Below are 26,700 nucleotides of genomic sequence, written 5' to 3'. Positions count from 1 at the left end.
GAATAAATATTTGACAAAGTTGCCGTCGCTGTCTTCTTCTTCCGCAATGTGCTGCATTATTCTATTGTGTCGAAAGTCGTTCCATCTTTGGTATGCTTCCGTAGACTCGTCCGCCCAGTCAAGGTCTTCCAAATCATTGTGACTGGTCAGTTTACGTCGGTTATAGCCTCCGTAATAGCTCATTTCTAAAAATAATCCTTGCGCCGGTGCCACATTGATTCGAACGTCGGACTGTCGCTCAAGTGCTCGTGATACATTGGTCAATGGGACCACGCCTCGCGCCACATCCATTGCCATACACACCATTTTGCGGATTTGGTTTAGGAGAAAAGATTGGCCGAGGACTTGTGTTGGAATCCATTCCACTCCGTTCGGAAAGACAATGGGTTCTTCTACGTGAAACCTCTCGATGTAACGAGCCGCACGGGCCTCGTTTGCTTTAACACCACGGGAAAAGTTGTGAAAGGCATGTGTGCCTTCGTAGACTTGAAGCGCCTCTTGCAGCTTTGCAATATGCATAGGATTTGCCCTAAAATCTTTCAATGCAGACTGTATTGATTTTAATTCTTCAGGGAGCAGTAGCTCGGCTTTGCTTTGCCCTCTGTTAGAATGCCCTACTACGTCCTTGAAAAGAACTCGAAGCGTGTCGGCATCGGCAAAGACAAATGAAGGGATCATATACTGATAGCGGACACGGTCACGTTGGGTTTTGGCGCAGAAGTTGCGCGTAGTGCGGACGACATCCAAGACACGAACATCATCCGGTAGCACGGTGTTCATTTCGTCTCGCACTTCTGCCATTGTCTGATCTGGCAAGAGTTCAACCTTGGCCGATACAACTTGCGCGCAAGCGTGAACACCCTTGTCCGTTCGCCCAGATGTACTCCAGCTGTATTTGTGCGGACTTCCAAAGTTGCAGGGCAGAAGAAGCCGAGTTCGAAGCATAGCAAGCTCGAATTCTGCTTGGGGTGTACGCTGGCCATCATTGATTTGAAACCCGCCGTAGTTAGTGCCAACGTAGGCCAGCAAAAAGGCAACTTTTTTCTTCACGCGTTTTGGCGTTTCTGGTTCGGCATCCTTCCCATCTTCTTGTTCCGTGACAAAGGAGGGCAGTTGGATGTTGTATAGGCTGCGTTGCTCTGGATTAGCGTAAGAACCAGTATTGTATTCACTATCACGTTGTCGGCTTCGCCAAGTGACGTCGCTGGCATCGTTGCGCTTGCGCTTGGTCTTGTTCTTACCGGGTGGCGATCCCTCTTGCGGAGCCACTTCTGTCGTAGGTGAAGGCTGGTGGGGTGACTCGGTCTGCTTCGAGGCTCCGCTTGTGTCAACAAGAGTCGCAATTCCCTCGTTGTTTCTGTCACTCATGATGCACCTACGGAATGTCCTGTGTGCCGACCACAAATCTGGGCACGCGCTCGGTGCCAAAGACTGGAACGAATTGGCCGAGAGAATCTTGCGGGAAATCAAGGTCGGAATAGAGCAGCCCCAGTAAATCACTCCTCTTCCGCTGGGACAGCTCAGAGCCCTGATCATTGATCCTGGCGGCGACAGGCAGCTGTATGGAAAGGAAAGAAGTGGTGCATTGCCTTACATCAGAGTTGACTGTGAATTTGCTTTGCCGAGAGTGCCAAATTTCGTGGTAGGAAAAGTCGCACCTGAAATGCGGACGACGTCTTGCAATGAGCATGGACAGCACAAAACTAACAGTAATGTGCTGGTATTTTGACACAAAGGTGGCGCTACCCCGAAAACGCTTAGTTCTATCTAGTGAACAAATCAAGAACACTGACGATTGAGTCAAATATGTAATAATGCATACCGCGACTCAGCCATAACATAGATTGATGTGATACACTCTCCGTCCACATTAGTTGGTGTCATTTATTGGCTAGACATTGTCGACAAGGCTGATAACGGGGGCCACAATATAAACAAAGGTATTCCAAAAAAGAAGGCAAGATGGAGTCCGAGCTGCTTACAGCCGATGCAAGTGCCAGCGGCGGAGTAGCCGATATGCCTTTAAATTACGCTCTCCCAAGGACCGCTGTTGTCAAGAAGAGAAAAGTGAGGAAAGCATTCCAAGGTGACATCGTCTCAGAATTTTCCACCGTCACCGACGGAAATTCGGGACAGGGAGGCCAAGGGGTGACACTGTTATTCTTCACAGAGCCCTGCACATTTGAGCAATTCCATCCCAAACTCGACACCGGAGTCGGAAACGATATGTTCTCCAAGAAGACGTATTCGATTGGACTTTCGGGAAGGCCTACAAAGTGGAAGACTTCGTGACTCTCTGTCAATGCTTGGGTTCCTTCAAAATTGAAAAAGTAGAGGTCTCGTAGATGCGGCAACTGATTGGGTTGATAATTGTTGGAGCAGGACGGATTTGGAGTGTTATGATAATGGTACATGTCCACATGAATAGCCTGGTCAATATGCCCCGTTATTCGAATGTTTTGATACACAACATCATGCACGTATCCGCCCCGAGTGTTTCCGGTTTTAATGTTCGCCGGTTTGTTGGCGTACGTGAAAGTAACGTTTTCTACGGTCACATTTCTCACACCGCCACTCATTTCGGTCCCAATCGCAATTCCTGCGTACGGCCCTTGGCACGTAACGTTGCGGATGGTAATATTTTCCGACGGTGTGTCGTAGTCGATGCCGAAACAGTCCCATCCCGATTTGATTGCCACGCAATCATCGCCGCCCCGGTAGGTGGAGTCTTCAATCAGGACGTTCCGACTACTGTCGGGATCCCATCCGTCGGTATTAGGCGAACTCCAGGGCGCTTTGACGTGCACATTTTGCACATGCACGTCGTCGCAATCGTAAAAATGGTTGGTCCAAAAGGGCGAATTTTGCAAACGTAGATTATACATACGGATCCGGGAGGAATACATGAATTCCACCAAGTGACCCCGGGTGTATCGATCCCGATTGTGGCGGCGCCGGTCCCACCAGTATCGCCCTTGCCCGTCAATGATTCCGGGACTGTCTGGTTCACCCCGTATAGTGATGTTGGTGAGGTATTCCCCGTGTAATAGACTACTGTAACGCGGGCCGACGTGGTCCCGTCCTTGTCCATAGCTGGGCAAGGGCGGAATGAGAGGCCACACGGATTCGTCGGCAATCGCGGTTATGACGGCATTCTTTTGCAAAAACAAGACCAGGTGGGATGTGAGATTGATGGGTCGGATACGGTATAGGTTGAAGGATCCGTCTGGAGCTCCGGGTATAATCAGTCGACCGCCTCCATTACTTCGAATAATGTCAATGGCTTGTTCGAAAGCGGCAGTGTCATCCCGACGCCCCCCATTTTGGCTACTTTGGTAATCTTGAACGTCGAGCTCGAGATGGCGATGCGCATTGCTCCCCATTTACTGGTAATTCATGAGAAGAAATAATGGAACGAGAAAGAAATGGTTTTCTGATAGGACGTAACAGTACAGGCTGATTCTGAGCTAGGCTGATGGTGCCATGGTGGGTTCCTCCAACTTGTAGAGACCGATCCGAAAAACAATACCGAAATGGTAAAGAGCGTGCGACGGACTGTGACATTAACTGTGACATCGACATTTCCCGGTACTCCCCAGAACGCGAATGTCACAGTCGGCTGACGGATCATTTCAAATATTTTCAAAGTGAAACATCGTGTACATTCCCTATGTCACTTGTCAATCATGCATAGGAGTCCGGTTCGGCAAGCCAGTGAGTGTACCATACTCTAGTGGCTACCATATCGGACATTCCCAGGCCTCCTCCCCTCTTCGCAGAAGCAATGTTCCTGCTCGTCTCTCACACTATCATTTCACCTACACACACCTACACACACACACATACAGTTAATGAATTCGTATTTGGCATTGGTTCCTCGCGGACTGCAGCATGTGGTCCAATCCATGTTGCACGAGCAACTCACGAGGGACGGCCGGTCAACGATGACGGTGCGTGTGGACGTTGTCGGTCAAGTGGAGTACGACTACGGTGCCGATGGAGACCGTGACGAGAGCGAAGCCAAGTATGCCCAACAGATGCGGGACAAACTAGTCGCTCATCAGTCCTCGCAACAACGCAAAGGCAAAAAGCGAGCTCGACAGAACGAAAGCACGGGGACTGCCACCTGCCGTGCACCGACCGGAACGATGCACATCGATCAGACGTCCACATTGAGTGTGGGTTACGATGATACACGTATCGTTTGGAATACTCCGGGAGCTTTGCAAGGAGTTGTGTGGCTGCGTATTGTCACAAACGCGACGACAACTTTGGTAGACAGTCTTCGTTGCGTTGGGCCACTGTTGTTATTGGTGGATCTTTGGGAGGAGCAGAACGTGAATATCAGCGAATCGCAATCGATCGACCAGGCTTTACAAGTCTTTCAACAACACTGTAAGCAAGACATGTTTGACAGTGTTTTGCAGGTTTGGGAACGGTACGTGATGGACTGCTGGAACTTGACAGTGTCGCAAAAAGAATCGATACGGAATCGGCTTTCCGGGAAGGAGCCGGTACGGTATCGACTGAGCTGCCTCCGCAACGACAGTAAGAGTTTTTCCTATTCGCGACAAGAACTCCTGACACGGGCCGCCAGCTTTGTCATTCCCGACAAGTTTGGCAAGACTTGGATTGTGGATTTGGAGAATTACGATATCGAAATTGTGCTGCTCCTGCGTTCGAACCGTGTCGCAATTGGCCTGGCCACACGACCCTATCAATATCTGGGAGCCAAGTCGTTCGACAAAGGAGCTCTTCCCCCGGATGTAAGTAGGCCCTATCTTTCCGGTCAAGTCTTGTCGAAAGTTTTGCGACTACGCCCTAGTACGGCACAAATACTGCTGCATCAAGCAAAGCTACAACCTGGTGATGTCGTTCTTGATCCGTGTGTTGGCATTGGAACCATACCCCTGGAAGCGACGTTGCAAGGCATCCCAGTTTACGCGGTCGGTGGAGATTTGGTTCTGGGTCACAATCAGCTGGGGCCCATTGCTGCCCGTTACGTCCGCGAATGCCGCACTGTACAACGCACAGAGAGTCAGTCATCCGGTGCCGCGGACTTGCTTGTCTGGGACGCATGTCTCGTACCCATGCGTGACGGATGTGTGGATGTGATCGTGTCAGACTTACCCTTTGGTCAGACCTGCCTCAGTAGCGGAAAACTATCCCAAATGATGACACTTTTGTTCAGTGAACTTGCACGCTTGTTGCGACCAACGTCTGGTCGAATGGTCCTTCTTTGTGGCGCGCACGTACCAATCCTCGAAGAATTGCGTAACGCAAATCACCGTATTCCCAACACGTGGTGCTTGCCCTGCGAGTCAATCTTTCCTGTCAACATTGGTGGTATTCTTGCGTGGGTGGTATGTGTGGGTAGAGGAACCGAAAATCATCGTCAAACCGATAATCATCGGGAACGAATTAAAAAACTCGCTCAGCATCGTAACCGAAGCAAAGGGAATGCTAAACGATTTCTGCAATCCTAGTCATACGAATTGGTCTAAACAATAAATTCTATGTACCACGAATTAGAGATAGTGCCATGGCCTCCTGGGCGGCAAGGTCGTCTTCACCAGCCGCAGAGTCACCATCCGAACGGCTGGTATCAGCGCTACTTGACGATGATGCGGAAGCCTCGCTATCCGAGTCAACACTGTCACCTGCCAAAATTGCCGACCCATGCACGGGCTCATCTTCGTCTTTGGCTCCCTTCTCTTGTATACGGCGCTTCTTGTGCTTGGCCCGAACGCGCTCTTTCTCGTCCGCCTTGTCCTTTTCAAAATTACTGCGCAAACGCTCACGTACTTGTTGCATATATTCATCCGTGGCCTGCTCGAGTCCTTCCTTGTCATTCCCAATATGCTCAATCGCCCCGGCGTTGGCCTTGATCATACCCTTGAGGTCTTCTTCTTCCCCATCCTCTCCAAATACAATACGCTTGTTCGTGGTGTTGGATATGTCTATCCGGATCTTCTTACGTTTCCTGCTTTGAGAAACTTCGTGAACCTTGGATTCTGGAAGCGACTCATCGTCGTCATCTTCGGCCGTCTGGCGATTCTTGGGTACCAGAATATCATCGTCGCTACCATCGTCTTCCTCTTTGGCGACGGAACTTTGACTGGCCAAACCAGAACTTCCCAACCTAGCAATCTTTTTGGCAAGCTTTTCTGCCTTTATTTGATCCTTTAGCTTTTGCAGCTTTCGATTCACGTTTTTGACACTTCTCAATTCCTCTCTGTCCTTGGCGGAATTCTTCAAAAAGCGCAAATTTGGTGTGGATGCCAAGCCCAGCGACTTGGCAAAACCATCGAGAGACATGTCTTTCACGTCAAAAATTTCTCGGTTCGGCATGAGAAAAATGGAACGGATGTAGCTTTCGTACGCCTTTTTGGCGAGTCGATTTAAATTTGGATTGGACGCCACCAACGAGGCAGCTCGTTCCGTAACGACCACAGTCTTGGTGGGATTTATACTAAGCTTTTTCAAGGGAACCTTGGCTGCCTTCTTTCCCTGAACGAGCTCGATAAAGCCGTTCTTTTCCTCGGGCGGTGTCAACATCAAAAGTGATTTCCCACCCGCGCGATACCGTGCCGTACGACCGGCACGATGAATGTACATGGCCTTGTCCTCGGGCGCGTCTGCCTGCACGACCCAGTCGACGTCCTTAAAATCCAAACCGCGCGCGGCAATGTCGGTCGCAAACAATACCGCGTGTGGTCTCTGCAAATAGTCAAAGTATATTTCGGTCCGTTTCGTCTGTACCAATTTTCCGTGCAACGCCATGACTGGTATGCCTGGTCGTAGCGAACAGAATAATTCCCAAGCGTATCGTACTTGTGAGCAGGTGGCAAAGAAGATAATCGATTTGTTTTTTAAATGTGACTTCACAAAGGAGTAAACCGCGTCCAGTTTGTGCTCGAGTGGAACGACAACATACGACTGTTGAAGCGCGTCGGGCGTCGACGTTTTTTCCTTGTCGTGAACCCCGAGATATTCAGGTTTTTGTAAACTCATCGTCGCCAAATGGGACACATCATTTGTTTGCGTCGCTGAGAACAACAAAGTTTGCCGTTGCTCCGTCGGAAGATATTCGAGAATTCGTACCAATTGATCCCGAAAACCCATATCTAGGACGCGGTCAGCCTCATCCAGCACAAGCATTCGTAGATCGGACGTATCAAAATTCGGTGTCTGTTCCAGATGCTGCAGTAAGCGTCCCGGGGTCGCAATGATAATGTTTGTCGAACCAACCTGGTTTTGTTCTTCAAAAAAGTCGCGTTTACCGCCAATCAAAAGGCCCACCGAAAAGGCGTGGTACTTTCCAGCCATACGGAGAACTTGGAATATTTGTACCGCAAGTTCACGGGTTGGCGACAGCACGACGGCACCGGGACCGTCGACGGGAGAGAACCGGTTGCGGTACAAACACTCCAACACGGGAATGAGGAACGCCAACGTCTTTCCACTGCCCGTCCTCGCAGCTCCCAGAATATCTCTGCCTGCCAATGCATGAGGTATGCAGGCGTTTTGAATATCTGTCATGGTGGTGAACGGTGTTTTGGCGCTTTCCAAGCCTCGTAGTGTGACTTGCGAAATGGCGAGGGCCCGAAAGGCTACCCGTTGGTCGATTGGTGGCGCATAACCGCGAGCAGGAGCTTCTTCCACGACACGTTTTGTCAGTATCTCCACTTCCTTCTCTGACTCTGCCTTTCTCTGTTCCTTTTTTACATTGGATCGCACTTTGGGCTGGACCATGGTGGGTGAGCCGCAAGCTGGTACGGATCATTCACGGTCAAAAGGGAAGTCAAATTTTGTGATGGCGAAGGAAATTCGTTCGGGCACGCCCGAGACGCTGAGAAAAATGAATGGCTTCTGAAAAGGTACTACTGCCAGACGATGAATAACAATTTCCCCGTCAAAAACACGGTGATTGGCTTAGCGGTGTCTCTTTTCCATATCCGGTCTGTCTGTGAGAAAAAAGCGTTGGAAAAGTTCTGCTTGGTTGGAATTGTCAGTATTGATTACACATGTGTAAAGTACTGGGAAAAGTAAAAATGGTAGAAACACTGCACGACTATTCATATCCAAAAACTACAATGAGCATTGATTTCTCGTTACAACCATCGTGGATTCACCGTCAACCGTTCAAAGTCATATCCCGTCCGATTCAAACGTCGCAACAATCTTTCGGTTTTCGTCCATAATTTGATTCATACCGATCGAAGGCTGTTCCGTAACGTCAATAAAGCTGCCAATGATGCGTGCCGGAACACCGACGGCGACGCAATGGGAGGGCAAATCAGAAATGACCAGAGTGCCTGCACCGACCTGAGAGCCGTCGCCAATGTGGACGGGACCTAGTACAGTGGCCCCGGCTCCAAGCAAGACACCGTTACCGACCCGGGGGTGTCGATCCACTCCTTTTTTACCGGATCCCCCCAAGGTAACGTGATGCAGAATAGAGCAGTTGTGTCCGACCGCCGCGGTTTCCCCAACGACAATTCCCGTCCCGTGGTCCAGCATAATTCCCATACCAAAGGTTGCGTTCGGATGAATGTCGATTTGGAAGGTTTGGGAGACTTGGGACTGCAGGTATTGCGCCAGCACGCGTTTATTTTGCTTTTTCCAAAGAGTATGCGCGACGCGGTGTGATTCGAGCGCGTGGAATCCTTTAAAGTACAAAAACACGTCGGGTAGCGATTGTACGGCGGGATCACGATCTCGGACGGCCATGAGATCCGCCCGGAGAGCCCTTCGAAAGATGGGACAGCGTTGGAGGGAAGCGTAGATGAGAGACTGGAGCTGTGTGGAAATCATCATGGCGGGGCTTTGGAGGCGGTTGGCCAAAAGGAAAGACAAGGAGCTTTCCAGTGATGGATGGTTGAGAATAGTGGAATACAAAAAGGAGACCAATAGTGGCTCGCGCTGGGCTTCTTGGTAGGCATCCCAGCGCAAGAGATCCCATACTAGATCCACCGATCCGTCGTCAGCGTATACGGAATCGGGAATGGAAAGATCAATGTCGGGATAAAAGGCCGTTGGCGGGGATGGTCCATCCGCCGTAATGGTGGTTGAGCGTTGGACGATCTCGTGGACGTTCGGAACGGTGGAGGATGATTGTTTGGTAGTGTCAGCAACAGCAGTGCTAGTGGTGGGGTCGTGTGGGTGCGAGGGCAGCAATGGCGACTCGTGCTTTTGGTAGTGTCCTTCGTCCCACAGGGCTGCACGCAACTTGGCCGATCGGTTGTCACGTGCCACCATGCGCCGAGACGTGGTGGGTGCGGGTTTTTGGGTACTGGATAGACCGTTCACAGGCTTTGCCGTTTGTTCGGATACGGGATGGGGCGAATGGCGGGTCCGCGATGCTGGAGTGGACGGCTTGTGCACCGGATCGAGTGCCACCCAGTTTTCACCCCGTGAAGCCGCCGAAAAAGGCACGGATTGAGTCGACTCGGTGGCAACTGGGGTGGGGACGTTTGGATCCGATGGTCCGGCAAGCATAGCAGGAATCGTCGTATTGGAGGCCGATCCGAGTGGTGCGTTCTTGCCAATACCGAGATCGTAGCGGGTTGTCCCTGTGGACGTTTCGAGAGTTCGATTCGCACCGAATTCGTGGTCGTGTTCGTCCAGATGCGTGGTGACGTGGGAGAACGCGAGCGATGCGCTAACCGTGGGTCGACGAATGTACAGCGACATTACTGTGCATTGGTGGATCCATCCGTTTACGAGTTCCAGTGACGAAAGCGTAAGCAGGACGAGCCACGCTACCATCGTTGCGGAAGGTTATTCGGTAACCACCCACACGTATCTGATTGTCGTACAGGTAGATATAGGTAGATAGGTTTGTGTTTATTCGTGTCGCTCCGCCGAAGCGTCACCAACGCATGCCTTGTCCAGCGAGTACGGTGAGTGAGAGAGAGAGGACAATGAGAAAGATTGACACTCCGTAACGATCGAGAGATGGAGATCTTCAGTGTCAATCTATGGCGGTGTGTGTTGATGGGAACGACGCGTTCGGATTGGATCGAGTCGTTTCCCGAGCGAATCCGCCCCCCCCCCAAATTGTACACTCCCGACATTGATAAACCCTAACCCTTATTTTGAATCTCACTGTACCGACACCCATATCCCGGTAGAAGTTGTCAATTTTGATATAGTACACTCTTCCTTGCAAGACAATAAAAAGTGTGTCGTACTGGACGTTTCTTGTGATTCCGGTGAAACCTGCTCTAGAGGGAATTCCAAGGCGCCAGTCTCTGCTGTGAGAAGAAGATCTCCGAGCATCGACTCACAGTGAGTGTGATTGATCTTACTTCACCGTCAGCTGGCTTTGAACTCTCCGAACTGTTCGTTGTTTGTGGTTTCGGTACATTCGGCAACGTAACTGTGAATTACATCGCGAGATAGTTCCTGGATCCAAAGATTTTATGGACGAGTCTCTTGATCATTGACCTATTGAGAACGCATACGTAACCCTACAGATTGACGATTTCCAACGTCTCGCCCTTTTGTTGGGATCCGACAGAATTTGTTGTATCCATTCGGAAGTCGTTGGACCAACTTGCGGCAGTTTCGATCTCGACGCGCACTCTTTCGCTCGGCGGGAGAAACATACGATAGTCTAGCTTCGTCCGACGCTTCTTCTTCGTCATCTTCCAACCTTGGGAGTGTCCAGCATGATTGCGTCCCGCATCTGTACTATCACTCCACGCCAGAGTCGTCGTCATCGTCTCATTCTCGTCGAAAATCTGGCACGACGCAGTCTGCGGCAACCGGTACTGGCGTCCTCCTCTTGCTTTGCTTTGCGGACTTCCACCACCGGAGCATCCACGTCTACTGGACGTACGCCGTCTTTCAACACTAGCAGCAGCAGCAACACCAAACCCTGGTTCACCGCCGCGGTTCTGGCCTTGACCTCACTTTCCGTCGGCTACGCTGCTGGACGTGCGGAAGAACAAGCCACGCATCACCGCGTACTCCCCGATGGGTTGCCCCGTACCTGTTGCGACAACCCGTCTTCCCCCGGTGGTACGGTTGCACCACACGCTTACACGGCCGCGCAACAGGCTCTGCCCGACCAGTTGCGCAAAATTGTCGGTAAAAACAACGTCTTGGACGGAAATGTCGAGAGTACCCACACTCTGCCCTTTCTCAAGGGTGCCAGGCTAGGATTCGGACACGCCTTGGCCATCGTCACGCCCGAATCCCTACAAGACGTCGTGGATTGCGTCCAGGCCATTGTTAACGCCGATTGTGGTACGTGGTGGAATATCGCGGTGGCGACGGTTGCCGTGGGGTACACAAATGCATTGAGAGCCTTGCTTGTCCTTACCTTCATTTCTTCATTCGCTCATCTTTACTCTATTGCCGTGTCTATCCCTACAGTCGCCCTCCCGCAAGGTCGCAACACTGGTCTGACCGGGGGCTCCGTCCCACATTCCCACGATACACGCCCCACCGTCGTCCTTTCTCTCAAACGTCTCGACCGTATATTCCCCCTTGATGACGGCAACAAAGTCGTGTGCTTGGCCGGTGTCGGCCTCGCATCGCTCGAACAATTCCTCAAACAAGAATTTCCCGACCGCGAATCCCATTCCATTCTCGGTTCCACATTTTTGAACCCCACCACCGCCGCTGGCGTTGCTTTTGGGTCCGGTAGGACACAACTCCGCAAGGGACCGGCCTACACCGAAAGGGCTCTCTATCTCAAAATTTGTACCAACAAGTGGAACGAAAAGAACGTAGAAATTGTCGACACGCTCGGCATTGAAGGAATGGAAGCAGGCGATATTGACCCCCACCGTGCGCGCAAAATGGACTCCATTCCTTCGCGTCTCGATCGGTGGAGCAAGATGATTGCCGACGGTTACGCCAAAGACATGCGCTACTCCTCTCGGAAAGGTGCCGGCGCATTGCCCGCCAGTGACACTGATTACGCCCGACGGTTGTGTCAGCACGATACCAATGTCAGTCGGTACAACGCCGACACACGTGGTCCCGATTTGTGTCGCTCCGAAGGCAAGATCGTCATTCTCGCTACCGTCCACGACACCTTCCCCAAACCGAAAGAAACGCAAGCCTTTTGGATTGGCTTTGATACGCTCGAAACAGCCCTGGACTTTCGCAAGCAAGTCTGCCTTAACAATCCCAAAGATTTACCCGTGTCAATGGAATACATGGATCGTGACGCCTTTGATGTTGTCGACCGCTCCGGGCGTTTATTGGGACAAACCATCAAACTCACAGGGCCCTCGTCACCAATTGTGGCTCAATTGTGGGGTATCAAGCTCTTTATCGAGGCCTTGCCGCTGCCGGGCGCCAGTCTGATCTGTGACAAAGCACTCCATTGGTGCAACAACTTACTCCCTGCTACCCTGCCAAAGGACATTCTAACCACGGGCCGTACGATGCACCATCACGTGGCCATGACCGTTGGCGAATTTGGCGACGGCAACATGGAGCGGCTGTTGCACCGCATGCAGGATTTTGCCAAACAGCATGGGGCGGAGCAGGTCAAAATTCACAAAGTGCAGGCCAAAGATTTGTCGGGCTTGACCGCCTTTCGCTTCGTAGCGGCTCCCGCCTTTCGAACGTGGTGCGTGGGCGAAGGCGTACAAGGCTTCAGCGTGGACTACGCTTTGCCTAAGAACGCGGGTGAGGCTCCCAAGCTGGGCCAAGCCGGACCCATGCCACTCAAGAGGATGCGCTACTCCCATTTTGGTTGCAACGTCGTACACGAAGATCTCGCTTACGCCAATGGCGTTGATATCCACGAAGCTAAGCATGATCTGAAAAAGACAGTCGAATTCGACTGCCAGGGTCGCTTGCCGGCGGAACACGGTCACGGAAGGGAGTATGTGGCGCCGCCGGACACACAAAAGCGTTGGCAAAAAATGGATCCGCTGAATGTTTTAAACCCTGGTGTTGGAGGTCTTTCCGAAAAGGCCCGCTACTCAGAGTAAATAAATGGATATCATAGTATTTGTAATTAATAAATATAGCCCGCTACGTTTGGACTTCGACCAGAGCTTGGTACACATCTTCGATCGTAACGAAGAGGCTGTCGACGCCACAGTCATTTTGCAAGCGGCATCGCTCCAAAGCAAGGGAGGCAGCACACCTAACCAGCCCGCTGAGATCGGCCCCCGAAAACCCATCCGTCCAGGAATCTGCTGCCAGATCATGTATGATTCGATGCCTCCGAAATCCCGAACGAATGCTTTGGGTAGATCGTGGCAACCAACGGGTTCGCCACTGGTTCCAACGACGCCTGGTTCCACTTGCGTAATTCACTCCGTCAATGGCCTCGCACAGTGGTTTGCTCAATCGCCCACGACGCCGTAAGGCTCCAAAATGTATTTTGAGTATTTCTCGACGACCCTCGCGATCGGGCAGAGGAATTTCGACGTGAACTTCCAGACGCCCAGGGCGCAAAAGCGCCGGATCCAACATTTCCTTGCGATTTGTCATACCAATCAATAGCACATTTCCGAGTTCGTGCACTCCATCGAGCTTGGAGAGAATTTGATTGACGGCGGACGCTCGGGTCATTTCACTGGTGCCATCCGTATTTGACGAAGCCCGTCTGCGGAAAACGGCATCACATTCATCAATCACCACAACATGCAGCCCGCTTCGGGTGGGATCACCATTACAGGCTTTCAACTCCACTTCGGCGTCTACGAACAACTCTCTAATAAGCCGTTCACTACCACCCACCCAACGATCTAAAAGCTCCGGAGCCGCTACGATCTTCGAAGGTCGAGCGTCCAAAAGGGTCGATATTTCCCTGGCTAATTGAGTCTTTCCACAACCAGGAGGGCCGTACAGCAGTAAACCACGCACAGGTTGTAGCCCAAGCTCTAGTAAGCTCTGCATTTCTTTTTGTCGGCTCGCCACCAAGGCAGAAAAAGAAGTAGAAGCGACTTCTTCATCGTTGCAATTCTCGTTGGCAGAGCGAACGAGACGGCCGTCCAACACACGACGCACAATCTCGTCGATTTGCGGACGCAGCCCTCCTACAGATGTACCAAAGGCTGATTCCGCATCACGAGTATCGGTTATATCTGTGGAAAGGTTGGTGCCCTTATTCAGTATACCTTTAGCTCCTTCGTCAAGGATTCCGAATGAAAACACGTTGTTCACATTCCAAGGCAGTTTTGTGACGGTCAGATCGCGCTCATCGGTATCCGCTGGATTGGTAGATATATGAGGTACCGACAAGCCTGTCGGAAGAAGAGTAACTTCCATGATGAGGCTTGGTCCGATGTCCACCGCTTCGTAATTTCGCTCCGGTCCTCCGTACTGCAACCAAGAGGGGGCTGCTTGCACTGCTGAAACCGGAGCCAGCAATGTGCGTTCTCCAATTCGACGTTTGAGACGGTTCGACACAGATGCGCCTATGAGACGATATCGCTTGACTCCACCAAAAAGTAGTTTTCCGTACACCATCGCGCCGGGTGCCGTTTGTAAAGCACAGGACAGAGTGGATCCAGACGGCAACACAATGAGACGGCACGCGATGCGCTTCAAAAAACCGTCGAGATTCGTGTCAGCACTACAGAGAAGCGTCTCGTCCGCTAGAGTCTGATGGACCGCGCTACGAAATTGTTTGGATAACTCAAGCAACACGGGTGACGGAGCTGATTTCATCCATCGAATCCACTGAACGAACTCGTCTTCAAGAGAAGCATCAGGCGTAGTGATCCCGATTTTGTTGCTGTGGATTTCATCAAAAGTTTTCAATCTGAGAGTATCAATACATTTTTGTAAGATAGACGCGCTCGGCTCGTCGATCCAACTAGTCCATCCCGTGGAGGATCCATCCAAGCCCTTCGCCCTCTTGCGATCGCTTTCGATCAAACAGTGAGCCACATTGCCGGCTAAGACTTCAAAAGGCGATTCGTCAGTGCGTCTTCTCCTGGTGTCGTATGACGCAGTGGCATTCGATGGTACTTGCTTTTTCCTCCTACTAGCAGGAAAGTCCACCTTGTCGCGAGTTGCGGAGCATAGCGGCAAAGACAATTGACTCCTGGTACGCAGGGGGAAGGTCAGCCCAGAAAATGCATGGATTTTAAGCCAAGTAGTGAACAGCAAGGTCCAAAATAAGAACAAGGTCTCCATTGTTTGATGCTAGGAGGGATGGACTCTGACTCATGCTTCATTTGGAGGGAAGAGATGAATGTGATCGAGAAGAAGATTAGATAGTCGAATGGGTTCCTGGTCTGTACTAACAGTAATGTAATATATTGTAATTTGGAATTCAGACGAAACGTCTCAAGATACATTCAAATATTTGTCTTTCAAAGTTTTCGTCCTCATCGAACCGAAAATGACCGCTCCGCAATTTTCTCTACTTTGTCACCGGTGAAGGACGTTACGAAATATGACGAAATGTAGTAGAGTGCCAACAAGGGTGTCTCATTGACAGAAAAATGTCTGGGAAATATTTTTGACGAGCTAGCCAAGCATCCACCCATCAATGCGCACACATATCTGACCCAGAGTCTCAGTGGTTGGAACTGTTCGAGATTATTTTTCATGTCGAGTTTGCGGTCGACATTTTGTTCTGAGCTCCCTGGGGCGCTTTCCAGTATGTTCTCTCCGTGGTGGCCGGTATAGCCTGGCTGATGCCGACTTACATTACTGTTAACTGAAAAAAACTACTCCCGCGAGGCAACGTTTCAGACTTGATTCATGGACTTTGGATGCAAGTTTAGAATTCCAATATAGGTACACTAGCCGTAAATAGGAATGGAGGAAAATTGCTCGCTTCATGCTTCCATTTTACAGTAATGCATGGATTGGGGCGGAAAATACACGGTCTCGGTTCTCGCGCATTACATTGACAGAACAGAAAAGAAGTCATATCAACGGGAAAAGCCCTACCGAAGCTTGATAGGGCTATTGCTTACCCCGAATAATGTCATCATGACAAGTATACGTAAATATACAATAAATCGCTAAATTGTCCCTTCATAGAATTCCACGGTGTTGCCGTTGCCACTGCTAAGGGAATTCGTTTTTGCGGAGAACTACCTACTGCTGCCCGCTACTTCAAGAGTAGAGCCAACTTAGACGACAAAAGTGATTGATTGTGAACAGAACGGGAACACTCTCTCGTTGGGAAAGGAAGGCCATCTTCAACAGGATGGCAATTTATCATTCGTCGACCTCTTCGGTCGCCGAATGGTTTCTTTCCTTGGTACAGCCGTACCGGAGCAAGAGTGTTGCTAGCAGCGGCAGTCACCACAGCCAGTGTGACAGCCATATAGTGTCTGGCACGATGAAAGGCGCTACCGCCGTCGGTCTCAGTCTCATTGTGCTTAAGCTAGTGGGTCAATTGCTTGGTGGGGTTGGCGAGATGGAAGATCTGGGCATAAGCACTCAAGTAATTCTTTCCTACATGCGACAGAAAATGAGACGTGTCATTCAGGCGGGAGGGTCGAATAAGAAGACGATTGAAATTCCGGCGCCTCCTTGCATTATTGACTATCATGGATCGTGCACTTGCGAATCGGTGATTTTTAAGGTGTGTTCTGTCAGGGAAACCGAGTTGTGTTCCTCCGCGGAGATCTGATGACCCCTTTTGTTTTCACGAATTGTACTTACTGTTGAATGTTGTTTGATACTTCTCGACGTGTGTAGATAAGAGCACGGCGTTCTTTGGATGTAGTCCACGGTTCAGGGAAAATTCCATATCCTCAAACAAAAGTAAAGGCGTCATCCTTTCAATTGATTCAAGGAAGTGAGTATCTCAGAATTTATCATGCCTACAGTGAGAATGAAAGTCCGCCTTCCACATTGGCGTATAGCTTTTGCAGCGAATGCGCCGTTCACATTGTGAATGCTTCTGACGCAAATTCAAACGAGGTCTCGGTCAATGTCGACTGTTTGCATGAAATGAAGCAGCTTCAAGCGGAAGAGACCTCTCGCATGCTGGTGGAGGAGGAAGACGACGACGAAGTAGCGTCGTTGGCGCATCCGGATGTTCCGTTCTCTGCTACGGGAATTGATCGAGGCTCTCCCGTCTCGGCCATTACACAGCCACTACATCCCCAATCGCGGCAAATGTCCAGCATCAGTGAAGAGGGTGACGCTTGGGCAATGCGTGATCCAGTGCGTCCTCAATCTCGCTATCCACCTGCTGTCCGGGTACCGTTCTCCAAGATGACTTCACAAACGTCTATAGAATGGCCGACCGAATCGGAGTCAACCTCGGTATATTCTGGTTCTTATGCTCTCAGTACACTTGATATGGGATCAATGGAAGGATCGATTATGGATACCTTCTCTGAAGCCGATACGGCCTCCCGGCAAGAAATGCTGTCCTCCATGCGCAAATACTTGCGTGCATCTAAAACCAGTTCATCTCGTAGCAGCAAGCTACAGCATCACAGTTACACCTCGGATGATGTACCAAGCGACTCTCCTACTCTGCCTACCATTCCCATGAAAAATTAAAATATATATGGCATTTTACAACTCTGGATCATTAGCTCATCGAGTTTGCTTCGTCGATTGGAGAGTAGCCCTTTGCCGCGCATTCCAAAGGTGGTCTCTAAGACGACCCGAGTTCCATGCTAGCTAGCTTGAATATGTCCGCAACCTTTACTCAACCTCGGGAGCAGTGCCTTCCAAAGGCCGTTCAAAGAGCAAAACAACCTCATCAGTTTTAGTGTCCACATTGCTGACCAGCGCTTCCACCACTTGTTCCCATGCCTTGGCGTTCATGACATCAAACATGCTACATTGCCAGGATAGGCCACCCGCAAAGGAAGCTGCCGTCGTGACCAGTCCATCGCCGGCTGGTAATCCAAGCGTCCACTGTGTAGTGTACCTCAAGACATCCCCGACCTTTTCTCCTCCAGGACCATCTTTGGTACACACCGCCAAGCTTTTCTTGGGTTCGACGTTTAAACCAAATGGTACCTTGTAGCGTACTTGCACGATCTCGGAAGGAACCGAAAGAATAGGTAGAATCTTCATGTAGGCTTTGATGCCTGATCCAACAGGAGGCATGTCAATTTCGATTTTCCAATCCTCGGATGCGAACAACCGGGGAAATGCCCGTGCCGAGAGTCGCGACGGGACTTGCTGCGCTACGAATGCACGACCGAGTGTTGGAAGCACCAGTGACAACAGCGGAACCAATGTATGTATTCTCAAGACCATTGTCGTCGGGATTCTCTTGCTCAAAATAAAATATTCACCAGATTTCAGGGATATTACTAGTAGTAGCGTCAGACGCAAAAAAACTGTTTGTCCCGCAACGCATAGATTGACTCATCGACTGATATGATGTCAGAAAACACCAATTGGCAGTGAAAAAAGTGATTTATCAATATCCGGCGAATTTCACTCACCGTAGTGCGACGTAGCTATCTAGAAATATGAGAAAAATAACATTTTATATAAATGCATGCCTGAAGTCTATGTAGTTTTCAATCTTGTTAAAACAAGGTGTATGCTTACGCTTCACAGTTAGTGCTACTCTTTTACTGATCCGAACAGCGGATGGCAATTCCAAAAACTATGCCTCACGGATACTTTCGGACTAATCGCGAATCCTTCCATTGTGGAAGGATTGCCTGTAAGGAGCAGGAGGCCTCAAGTAGATAAGGGAGCCCTTCATTAAATTGCAACGAACGTATAGTTGATCTAATAACAGGTATCGGAGGTTCCAAGTTGAGTGTAAGCCTGATGTCTGCAAGACAATGCTATAACTAATGATCAGGAAATCGCAAGGGAACATAGTTGTAGTCTAGCTCCAACAACGTTTGCGTCCGTTTACAGTGTCCATAAAAATACTCTGATATACTCCCATTGGGTTGCAAAGACGGATCCTGCACAATAGGCTCCTTTATTCCCCAGCTCACTTCTAGATTGTGCCGGATTCGATGCCATTCGCGGTGTAGTCGTACTATGAGTGATGAGACAGAGAGTAAGTTGAGATCCGAACAAGGCGAGAGAAAAAGTAGAAAGAGCTTCGATCCGTGACTTACTACACAGCTCTCCTTTCTTGCCGACAAGTGAGACCTTTTCCATCCACTTGTATGACTCGCTTTTGTTGCTGTGTTGTTCAATAGACGGGCAAGTCCATGGCTTTCCACAAAGCGTAAAATGAGCCGAGTATATATCCTCCACGTTAGCCTCTCGGCAATCCTGACAAATTTCTTCTCCTGTGAGACACTTGCCGTACTTTTCGTGATATGGTATATCAACCATTTGGTTATACACGCATCGATTCAGCTCCACAAAAGTCTGCGGGTGGAACCGTCCATAAAAGTACGGCACAATGCCCTGAATCTGTGCAGCACCGTAAAATCCACCGTACCGATACTCTGCGCCACCCCATCCTGACCCGGGTACAAAATCGCCGCGGAGAATGATTTGTCGGTATTCGTCGTAAATGGTGAGATTGGGACGAACTAGCCAAAAACCGCCTTGCATTCCGACTTTGTTTGGATTTCCAACGGAATTGCTCATGGGATAGTCGCGCGTAAACATAGAATCGATCGAGTGCGCCACTGTCTTATTCCACATGGCGTCCTTGACGTGCTTCGTGGCATTCGCGGGTTGCAGCATTATATCAAACAGCTCATCCAGCGGTTTCAAGATGACCACGTCTACATCCAAATGCACCACAACTGGATACTCCAGTAGCGTGTACGAGTACAGTTTGAGGAATTCTCTTGCGCCACAGCACCCCGAATTCGGGTTGTTCAATCGCTCGGCGTAGGCCGTATTGTTGATATCATCCGTATCTATTGGTGTATCCCGCATCTGGACAGTGTATCCGGCTCGCTCCAAAATGGAGGAGCATTGAGTCGCGTTGGGATGGACAAACGCGTACGTGTGATAATCGTACCGGGAAGTGCCAGATGGGTTGCGAATCGAGGCCAGGTGAATGGAGTGCTTCAAAACAGCCGCTCCGTCGACGAGACGATTATCCAATGGGTTTTTGCAGTCTGTAACACTGATAGCGTATGCGATGGTTGCTTTTTTAGAAGCCCGAATGGGCGGCGGTGCGAGAATCGAGATGTTCTTGTTGGCTCGGGTGGCCGATGGCACCGTCGAATTTTCGTTCGCCATTTGCAATGCTGCCTTGTCGGGTGCCGCTTTCGTGTCTTTCCACAGCGACATGGGAAGCAGAAAAAGATCGGACGTTGCAATTGTGGCGTCTATATTCGTACCGTAGTTGATACGCTTGACCCGCCAAAAGGTCAGGGCGGCGAGCATGAGCAAAAACAAAACATACTTTTGTTCGCTCTGAAAACGCGCCGCTCTCCGACGGGTCAATCTAGAGCCAATGATGCTCATTCGAACTCACACCTAGGCAAGCATCGAAGCGCACCAAATAGAAATTTCTCTTGAGTAGTTCCTGACAACGCGGTAAATCTGAACTCTCAATAAGGATGCATTTGGTCATTCTGTGCCGGAATGAAGTATGGGACCGTTCCTTGTGCTGTGTCCGGTATGAAACATATATACCCTACTATATAAGCTGACTATAAAGAATTCCATTTGGACACAAAGCAATCGACATTTACGAATATATATGCACTCTCTTTTGATGTCGGTACTGAAGTTGCCTATCTCTTTTTGTCATGATACAAAGTGTCCTATATATACGATAACCGCTCAGATATCAAAACGACAAACAATCACAATATCGTCTCCGATCCGGTTCCCTTTCGGACGACGGTCGACGGCCATCCAACCAAAACGGAAACGGATTTCGGTCGCTCGAGCTGGACCATGGGCTCGCGGCCGACCAAACTTATACCTATCTCTATCTAGAGACACTGTACACTACGTTGCGGAAAGAGTCAACGTTTTGCATTCCCATATTTTGACACACAATATATCATTGTGTCCATAGTGAGCCGTGTCGAGAGCACTTTTCTTTGCCATGGTGTCGAGTGATGGCGGAACCTACCGCGTAAAAAAAGCGGGTGTCGAATTTGAACATTCCCAAAATCACTACCAAGATACGCTAGTGTCACCTCAGGAATATCTAGATCATTTTCGGTACGCTCATAGTGATCAGAAACAGCGTGTAATGAGATAGTCACATAGGTTGTCGTCTGACGATCTCTCTTTTGTCTATGGATAATTGACTAACAGCAACAAATTTCAAATGCGCATACTGGAACGTCCATCCGAGCACGAACTGGTCTTGGAATTTCTCCACGTTGACACGTCTTTCGTCAACGCGTTGCGGCGAATCCTTTTGGCTGAAGTACCGACGGTGGCGTTGGAAAACATTTACATGTGGGAAAACTCTAGCCTAATACACGACGAAGTGTTGTCGCACCGGCTGGGACTGATTCCCTTGAAGATTGACGCTCGCTTATTGGACGAACAAGACGACGACGATCCCAGTCCGACCGATCGCAACACGGTCGTTTTTCGCTTGGGAGTCTCGTGCGGCTCAGATCCCAACAAGGGCAAAGCCAAGCACAAAGCCGATTCTCACGAGAATGCCAATGACGCTGCGGAAGCGGATCAGGATGGTGTAGTCCGTGACACGGAACTAGAACAAGCTGCTGCCGAAGCCGCACAGTCGAGCAAGGCTCCTAAAGTCCGCTTTCCTCGAGAGCGACCCTACACCAAACATGTTTATTCCAAAGACCTAGTATGGGTCCCGCAAGGCGATCAGGAAGAACGATTGCAGGACATTTGTGCCATGCACGACGATATCTTGATTGCCAAACTCCGACCGGGACAATCAATTGAATTGGAAGTCCACGGCCGGGTAGGGGTGGGCAAGGACCACGCAAAATTCTCTCCCGTCGCCACAGCGTCCTACCGTCTCATGCCGCACATTGAACTGTTGCGGGACGTCTACGATGAGGTGGCAGACGAACTCGTGCACGTTTACGAGCCCGGCGTCTTTGAAATCGTACCGACCGACGCAACGGATCCGGCAGGAACGTCCCGCAAAGCTCGTGTGTGCAATCCCTATGCTTGCACCATGAGTCGCAACTATATGCGACACACCGAACTCGCTCAAGCCGTACGGATGAGCCGCATCCCGGATCACTTTATTTTCTCCGTCGAAAGTGTCGGCATGTACGCACCCGGGGTGCTAGTGGCCGAAGCCTTGCGCATTCTGCAACGCAAGTGTAGAAAAGTCATGGATTATGCGGACGAAGCAAACCTGAAACAGGATCATGTGTAATCGTAGCCTTGCCAAATATTGATTTACTAAGCGAATGAAAAGGTAGATAGTTGTAGACGTAGTTACAAAGCTCAAATGTAAAGGGAGTCGCACGTTAACGACAGACCCTGGTAAAATCCCTCCCACACACAATTGGGTCAGCTACTAAAGGGTGGCTACGGTTCTATCCGTGGGCTCCTCGCTCGACGGAGCCGGTGTGACTGCTGCTGTTTCCACGGTCATACCCACTGATTTTTCCTGGTCATCGACGGTATCCGGCGGGAGAAACCGAATACCACCGGCACGGGAGGATATATTGGTGAGGCCAATGTCATGGGCACTGTCGGTCCAGTGGGCCGTCTTGCCACGGGATTTTTCGGTTGTGCGCAGCTTTTCCCATTTTTTGCGAAGGGCGGGTGGTATGTTGTGACACCTTCGTACGTGGCAACGTTGCCAGGAAGTTACGAGCCGGTAGATTTCGCTAACCGCTTTGGGATAAAAAATGGCCATGGGCGCTTCCTTGGGATCAATTTGACCGGTACGCTCGCGAACTTGTGCGCAGTAGACGCAACGCATTCCAACGTGACCCACCATCGACCCATTCTTGGCCGTGTCTTCGACCACAAACACTTCCAGCAGTTCTTCACGAACAAAGCAGTGAAGGGCGTTGAGAATGGACCTGTCGCACGGAAGTATTAGTCGTCGTGGGTGGTGTGGTGGAACCGCTATCGGTTCCGCAGCCGAAGAAGTGGTGCGCTCCGATTCCGACATGGAGGGCTGATTCGGAATAGTGGTAGGACCACCCGAGTACGGCGGCTTGGTTTGGAATTGCATGAGAATTTTTGCGGCGTTGTCTTGCTTTTGTGGGACGGCCAACAGCGATTTGTCCTTGCTACTGCCGTTGAGAGAAGTACTGTCGTGAGTATTCTGGCGGTCACGTAGTGGACCTTCGCCTGAGCTTGGCTTGGAATCAGGATTGCTACGTTCGGCTGTGGTCTCTTTTCCTTGTGTACGGGGCGGCGGAGGGATCGTCGGGGGTGACGGTGTGAGGCCACCCTCCACATGATGAGTGGAAGCCCGATTGAGTGAATTCGAAAAGGAAAAGCGTTGGCTGTCGGTATACGCACTTTCTGGCTCGGCAGATCCCATAGAGCTTCGCACGTCACCGTGCGTCTGGACAAGATGCTGGTCGCTAAAGTGAAAGGTCGAGCGGGGAGGAAAAGTATGCAGTCCTCGAGCTTGGGGTGCGTACGGAGGAACGCCTCCATAGTAATATCCGTATAGATCCCTTCTTTCCTGGTGAAAGTGGCGCGGTCCTACGGAGTGTGCCTGCAAACGAGAGGGTTCGATGGGGTGTGTCCCTGCGTGATAGTGGTGGCGATAGGTTGCGTACGGATCGTAAGGGTTGCCAGGGCCCGTCGGAGGTCTATGCGGCTGTTCACGCGCATGAACCTGGTAGTTGTGCTGTGGAGGTGGTTGCGTTTGACCAGGTGGATAGTAGGGATGATGCTGTGACGGGACATTAGGTCCGTGGACCGATCGGTGGTGTCGATTGGGGGCGGCTTCATCTTCCTGATGATAGGGGTAAGCGAATTCCAGTGGTGGGCGATTCGGATTGTAGTGGTTTGAGTGGACGCCGGGATAGGCTTGGTGGGAAGGATATTGGGTCTGTTGCGTATCGCGGGGAGGATAGGATTCTGTCGGGTATCCGTTCGAAGGTGCCTGGTAAGGATTGTAGTGCGGATGCATTTGCCCTCCCATCGAGTGATGCTCGTTACTAGGCGGCGACTGATTGGCGGCATAGGGGGAAAGGTCCGCCGGAGAAGCGTCACTGGGCGAACGACTGTCACTCATGGGTATGTCGTGAGACCGATGTTCGTACGACGGCGCACTCGAGCCCGATCCGTGCAGCGGAGGGTACGAACCGAGTTCGTTCGGTGCAGTCGGAGCTTCCGCCCGGTGTCTCTCACCTCGGTACCGATTCTGATGCGGAGTGAACCACGGATTGTTGGTGTTTGGATTGTTGTTGGTTTGCATGCTTTTGGCACTGTTGTTGCTATGATTTTGGTCATGCATCTCGTGCCAATGGGGGGAACCCATGGTCCTGGAACAATCTGTCGAGGGTCACGGTACAGTGGTAGCGACACTCGGTATCGCCCGCGGAACCGAGGATTTGTGAGCGGTGCTTCTCGTGGGTGGGAGACGCTCCTAGCTAGACGGGCGCGCCACGGTTAAACGATATCGGTGTGTATGACATTCAAATCTATTGCCTTCTCAAATACTTATATTAGAGTTTTGTGTCACGCCTGTAGATCTTCGAAAGATCCGTTGGTTTGGGTACAATTTGGTTTGAACAGCATCCCCCCACGCTCGGCGAGTAGCCCGATTCAAACGGTTTCTTAGGAGCGTACCCCGCCGTTGAATGGGGGTTAGGGTACGTAAGGAAGGCGGGCATAAGAAAGTTCGAGTCAGAAATATAGATAGGAGTACACACAGTCCTTGGTACCAGAATCGACGGGTACAGGAATCGGTACACTTATGGCAACCGGTGTTGGCCGATGACGTAGTAGGACAACCAACGACAAGGAGTTCACGCTCCAGATCTCCGCCGACGCGCAATCGGTTGCGGTTCGGTCGACCCCGTATTTACTCTCCAAAGAGTAGGGTTCCTGGAGACGGCGGGACGATCCGATGGAATGTGTGACGTCAATCGCCGGAACGCAAGGCTTCTTCATGGATTGAGTACCGTATTGAATGAGACTGACTTTGAGTACCCAAGCGGCTCTGGAAGGATGGCATACGTACGTGGTCCGGAACTCGAGCTTCCCTGGTAGATTGCCTGTCCCCCACCCGACGGAGCTCTACATACCGCTTGGTACAATTTTACGATCGCCCTCTACTACTAGTAGACACTGCACGCTGTGGGTGGTCACCTCCCGCCGCCGATCTTGTCTGGGAGAGCGTTTCTCGGCAGCGGGGAGGATCGCTGCCAGGTCTGTCCTGTCGCAGCTTGCTGCTGCGTCGCTCTTTCTTTGCCGCACTGCCGAGAGACTCGCGTACATCTCAACCCATCCCAACCCAACACACACACATTTCACAATCACCACGGTAGCAGTTACTCTTTGCAATCCTTGTAGTAAATTGAAAAATCGTTGTTAGTATGAAATTCTTGTCTGCTCTTCTCGCTTTGGTTGCTGCTGGCTCGGCGGTGGCTTTTGCTCCGGCTCCGATCGTCACCCGTTCCGCCGTTTCCGTGCAAATGGCGGCCTCGGAAGAATTCTACATTGACGACGAACGTCGTTTCCTCATGAACTTGCTCATGGTCGGCGCTGGTGCCGTTACCGTCGGAGGATTCGGAATTCCCTACATTCTCTTCTTTGTCCCACCGGTACGTACCAACCGGTCATCACACCAGTCAAAGGCCTTTTGCGTGTGCGGGAATTGGGACTGTGTGCCGATTAGGAATGCACACGAATTGTACAAGCCGTACGGAGATCCATCGTGTTGTCTCTTGCCTTTTTTGGGATGCGTCTCGAAGCTCGTTCTCATTGATGGTACAGTCTCTCACCAATAGTGTCCCGTTTGCGTGTCCTTCCTTCCATGGAAACACACCTTTGTTTCGTCTACAGGGCTCGGGAACTGGTGCAGGCGGTATTCCGGCCAAGGACGCTCTCGGTAACGATATCATGGCCAAGGCCTACCTGGATTCCAAGCCGGTCAATGATCGTTCCTTGGCTCAGGGATTGAAGGGAGATGCCACGTACGTATCCATACAACACAAATTTACGGTTGTACACCTCTTCGTACACTAGCATTCATCCAGATTACTCACTCGTGTGCATTCCTACATAACTTGGTTGTCACGTTCTCCAGATACCTTATTGTGAAGGAAGACAAGACTTTGGAGACCTACGGGTTGAATGCTGGTATGTCTAGAGGGATACATCCCTTTCCGGCCACTCGAAATGGTCCCTTCTCCTTTCGTTGTCTAACCCTATCGTGTATTTGATTTACATTATTCTAGTCTGCACTCACTTGGGATGCGTCGTCCCGTGGTCCGCCGCCAGCAACAAGTTCATGTGCCCTTGCCACGGATCCCAGTACGCCCCCGATGGTGCCGTCGTCCGTGGACCCGCTCCTCTTCCTCTCGCCCTCGCTCACTGCGACGTTGGTGAGGATGGCAAGATTATGTTCTCCCCCTGGACCGAGAGCGATTTCCGTACCGGAGAAAAGGGATGGTGGAACTAAGCAAACAAAACTGGTGCGGCGGTCAACGCACGTGGAGCGGGTCTAGAAAGGAAATGTAACGTCTCGGTTTCACCGACACGCCAGTGTGTGTAGCCGCAGGATTATGCTAGTGTTTATCATTGTCTAGTAGAGTCGTGCGTGATCTTGTCTTTCTCCAATACGCACCACAACATCCCTCGAGACCTCATCCACAACTACGTTTGCGATGATTCATTCCATGTATTTCGAGGTTTACGTAGTGCTCGTACCTACTTTGGGACGGTGTACAATGCCATGAGGGGCTTCTA

General features: G+C 50.7%; 13 protein-coding genes across 14 annotated transcripts; 5 read left to right on the top strand and 8 right to left on the bottom strand.

Moving 5' to 3' along the window:
* Positions 1-153: 153 nt before the first annotated feature.
* Positions 154-1,032, bottom strand: PHATR_3578 (predicted protein; the record flags this gene model as incomplete). Its single annotated transcript, XM_002185600.1, has 1 exon — positions 154-1,032. A coding segment is annotated over one exon (879 nt), but the record flags the coding sequence as incomplete, so codon positions are not given.
* Positions 1,033-2,027: 995 nt separating this feature from the next.
* On the bottom strand, positions 2,028-3,456 carry PHATR_46668 (predicted protein; the record flags this gene model as incomplete). The annotated part of the gene is made up of 1 exon (XM_002185599.1): positions 2,028-3,456. Exon 1 carries the CDS (start codon positions 3,381-3,383, stop codon positions 2,028-2,030), a length of 1,356 nt encoding a protein of 451 aa, XP_002185635.1. The 5' UTR covers positions 3,384-3,456.
* A 395-nt stretch (positions 3,457-3,851) lies between these two features.
* PHATR_46667 (predicted protein) lies at positions 3,852-5,175 on the top strand (the record flags this gene model as incomplete). The annotated part of the gene is made up of 4 exons (XM_002185792.1): positions 3,852-4,438; positions 4,468-4,548; positions 4,598-5,119; positions 5,142-5,175. 4 exons carry the CDS (start codon positions 3,852-3,854, stop codon positions 5,173-5,175), a joined length of 1,224 nt encoding a protein of 407 aa, XP_002185828.1.
* A 513-nt stretch (positions 5,176-5,688) lies between these two features.
* PHATR_13235 lies at positions 5,689-7,755 on the bottom strand (the record flags this gene model as incomplete). 2 transcript variants are annotated; one of them, XM_002185598.1, is made up of 2 exons in its annotated part: positions 5,689-6,092; positions 6,135-7,611. In XM_002185598.1, coding segments are annotated over 2 exons (1,881 nt in total), but the record flags the coding sequence as incomplete, so codon positions are not given. The 2 variants fall into 2 exon arrangements, with proteins under 2 accessions (XP_002185634.1, XP_002185633.1); XM_002185597.1 differs by lacking the exon at positions 5,689-6,092 and having other exon boundaries at positions 6,184-7,611.
* A 297-nt stretch (positions 7,756-8,052) lies between these two features.
* On the bottom strand, positions 8,053-9,973 carry PHATR_46665 (predicted protein). Its single transcript, XM_002185596.1, has one exon. It carries the CDS (start codon positions 9,769-9,771, stop codon positions 8,152-8,154), a length of 1,620 nt encoding a protein of 539 aa, XP_002185632.1. The 5' UTR covers positions 9,772-9,973; the 3' UTR covers positions 8,053-8,151.
* A 331-nt stretch (positions 9,974-10,304) lies between these two features.
* PHATR_46664 (predicted protein) lies at positions 10,305-13,021 on the top strand. Its single transcript, XM_002185791.1, has 3 exons — positions 10,305-11,256; positions 11,386-12,800; positions 12,882-13,021. Exons 1-3 carry the CDS (start codon positions 10,677-10,679, stop codon positions 12,960-12,962), a joined length of 2,076 nt encoding a protein of 691 aa, XP_002185827.1. The 5' UTR covers positions 10,305-10,676; the 3' UTR covers positions 12,963-13,021.
* A 332-nt stretch (positions 13,022-13,353) lies between these two features.
* PHATR_13383 (predicted protein) lies at positions 13,354-13,878 on the bottom strand (the record flags this gene model as incomplete). Its single annotated transcript, XM_002185595.1, has 2 exons — positions 13,354-13,633; positions 13,667-13,878. Coding segments are annotated over 2 exons (492 nt in total), but the record flags the coding sequence as incomplete, so codon positions are not given.
* A 2,197-nt stretch (positions 13,879-16,075) lies between these two features.
* Positions 16,076-17,482, top strand: PHATR_46663 (predicted protein). Its single transcript, XM_002185790.1, has 2 exons — positions 16,076-16,531; positions 16,648-17,482. Exons 1-2 carry the CDS (start codon positions 16,151-16,153, stop codon positions 17,461-17,463), a joined length of 1,197 nt encoding a protein of 398 aa, XP_002185826.1. The 5' UTR covers positions 16,076-16,150; the 3' UTR covers positions 17,464-17,482.
* PHATR_46662 (predicted protein) lies at positions 17,455-18,174 on the bottom strand (the record flags this gene model as incomplete). The annotated part of the gene is made up of 1 exon (XM_002185594.1): positions 17,455-18,174. The coding sequence occupies one exon, from the start codon at positions 18,172-18,174 to the stop codon at positions 17,611-17,613; it is 564 nt and encodes a 187-aa protein (XP_002185630.1). The 3' UTR covers positions 17,455-17,610.
* Positions 18,175-18,701: 527 nt separating this feature from the next.
* On the bottom strand, positions 18,702-20,432 carry PHATR_46661 (predicted protein). The gene is made up of 2 exons (XM_002185593.1): positions 19,005-20,432; positions 18,702-18,922 (listed from the first exon to the last, which is right to left on the bottom strand). The coding sequence occupies exons 1-2, from the start codon at positions 20,320-20,322 to the stop codon at positions 18,726-18,728; spliced, it is 1,515 nt and encodes a 504-aa protein (XP_002185629.1). The 5' UTR covers positions 20,323-20,432; the 3' UTR covers positions 18,702-18,725.
* Positions 20,433-21,142: 710 nt separating this feature from the next.
* Positions 21,143-22,186, top strand: RNAP-II_1 (predicted protein; the record flags this gene model as incomplete). Its single annotated transcript, XM_002185789.2, has 2 exons — positions 21,143-21,518; positions 21,603-22,186. 2 exons carry the CDS (start codon positions 21,143-21,145, stop codon positions 22,184-22,186), a joined length of 960 nt encoding a protein of 319 aa, XP_002185825.1.
* Positions 22,187-22,330: 144 nt separating this feature from the next.
* Positions 22,331-24,265, bottom strand: PHATR_46659 (predicted protein; the record flags this gene model as incomplete). The annotated part of the gene is made up of 1 exon (XM_002185592.1): positions 22,331-24,265. One exon carries the CDS (start codon positions 24,263-24,265, stop codon positions 22,331-22,333), a length of 1,935 nt encoding a protein of 644 aa, XP_002185628.1.
* Positions 24,266-25,424: 1,159 nt separating this feature from the next.
* Positions 25,425-26,413, top strand: PHATR_13358 (predicted protein; the record flags this gene model as incomplete). The annotated part of the gene is made up of 4 exons (XM_002185788.1): positions 25,425-25,553; positions 25,795-25,925; positions 26,039-26,091; positions 26,190-26,413. 4 exons carry the CDS (start codon positions 25,425-25,427, stop codon positions 26,411-26,413), a joined length of 537 nt encoding a protein of 178 aa, XP_002185824.1.
* Positions 26,414-26,700: the final 287 nt, after the last annotated feature.

This window comes from Phaeodactylum tricornutum, chromosome 11 (assembly GCF_000150955.2).
Source record: "Phaeodactylum tricornutum CCAP 1055/1 chromosome 11, complete sequence".
Lineage (NCBI taxonomy): Eukaryota > Bacillariophyta > Bacillariophyceae > Surirellales > Neidiaceae > Phaeodactylum > Phaeodactylum tricornutum.
Note: the sequence above shows the minus strand (reverse complement) of the source record. Positions and strands in the feature narration are given on the sequence as shown.

Bases quoted from the DNA above. Each gene is read 5' to 3' on its own strand.
- PHATR_46663 (XM_002185790.1), top strand. From the start codon at position 16,151: ATGGCAATTTATCATTCGTCGACCTCTTCGGTCGCCGAATGGTTTCTT. The intron at 16,532-16,647 runs GTGTGTTCTGTC...CGACGTGTGTAG, and splicing joins GCGAATCGGTGATTTTTAAG to ATAAGAGCACGGCGTTCTTT.
- PHATR_46664 (XM_002185791.1), top strand. From the start codon at position 10,677: ATGATTGCGTCCCGCATCTGTACTATCACTCCACGCCAGAGTCGTCGT. The intron at 11,257-11,385 runs GTACGTGGTGGA...CTATCCCTACAG, and splicing joins CATTGTTAACGCCGATTGTG to TCGCCCTCCCGCAAGGTCGC. The intron at 12,801-12,881 runs GTCGAATTCGAC...GACACACAAAAG, and splicing joins AGCATGATCTGAAAAAGACA to CGTTGGCAAAAAATGGATCC.
- PHATR_46661 (XM_002185593.1), bottom strand. From the start codon at position 20,322: ATGAGCATCATTGGCTCTAGATTGACCCGTCGGAGAGCGGCGCGTTTT. The intron at 18,923-19,004 runs GTAAGTCACGGA...CATCACTCATAG, and splicing joins CAAGAAAGGAGAGCTGTGTA to TACGACTACACCGCGAATGG.
- PHATR_46665 (XM_002185596.1), bottom strand. From the start codon at position 9,771: ATGGTAGCGTGGCTCGTCCTGCTTACGCTTTCGTCACTGGAACTCGTA.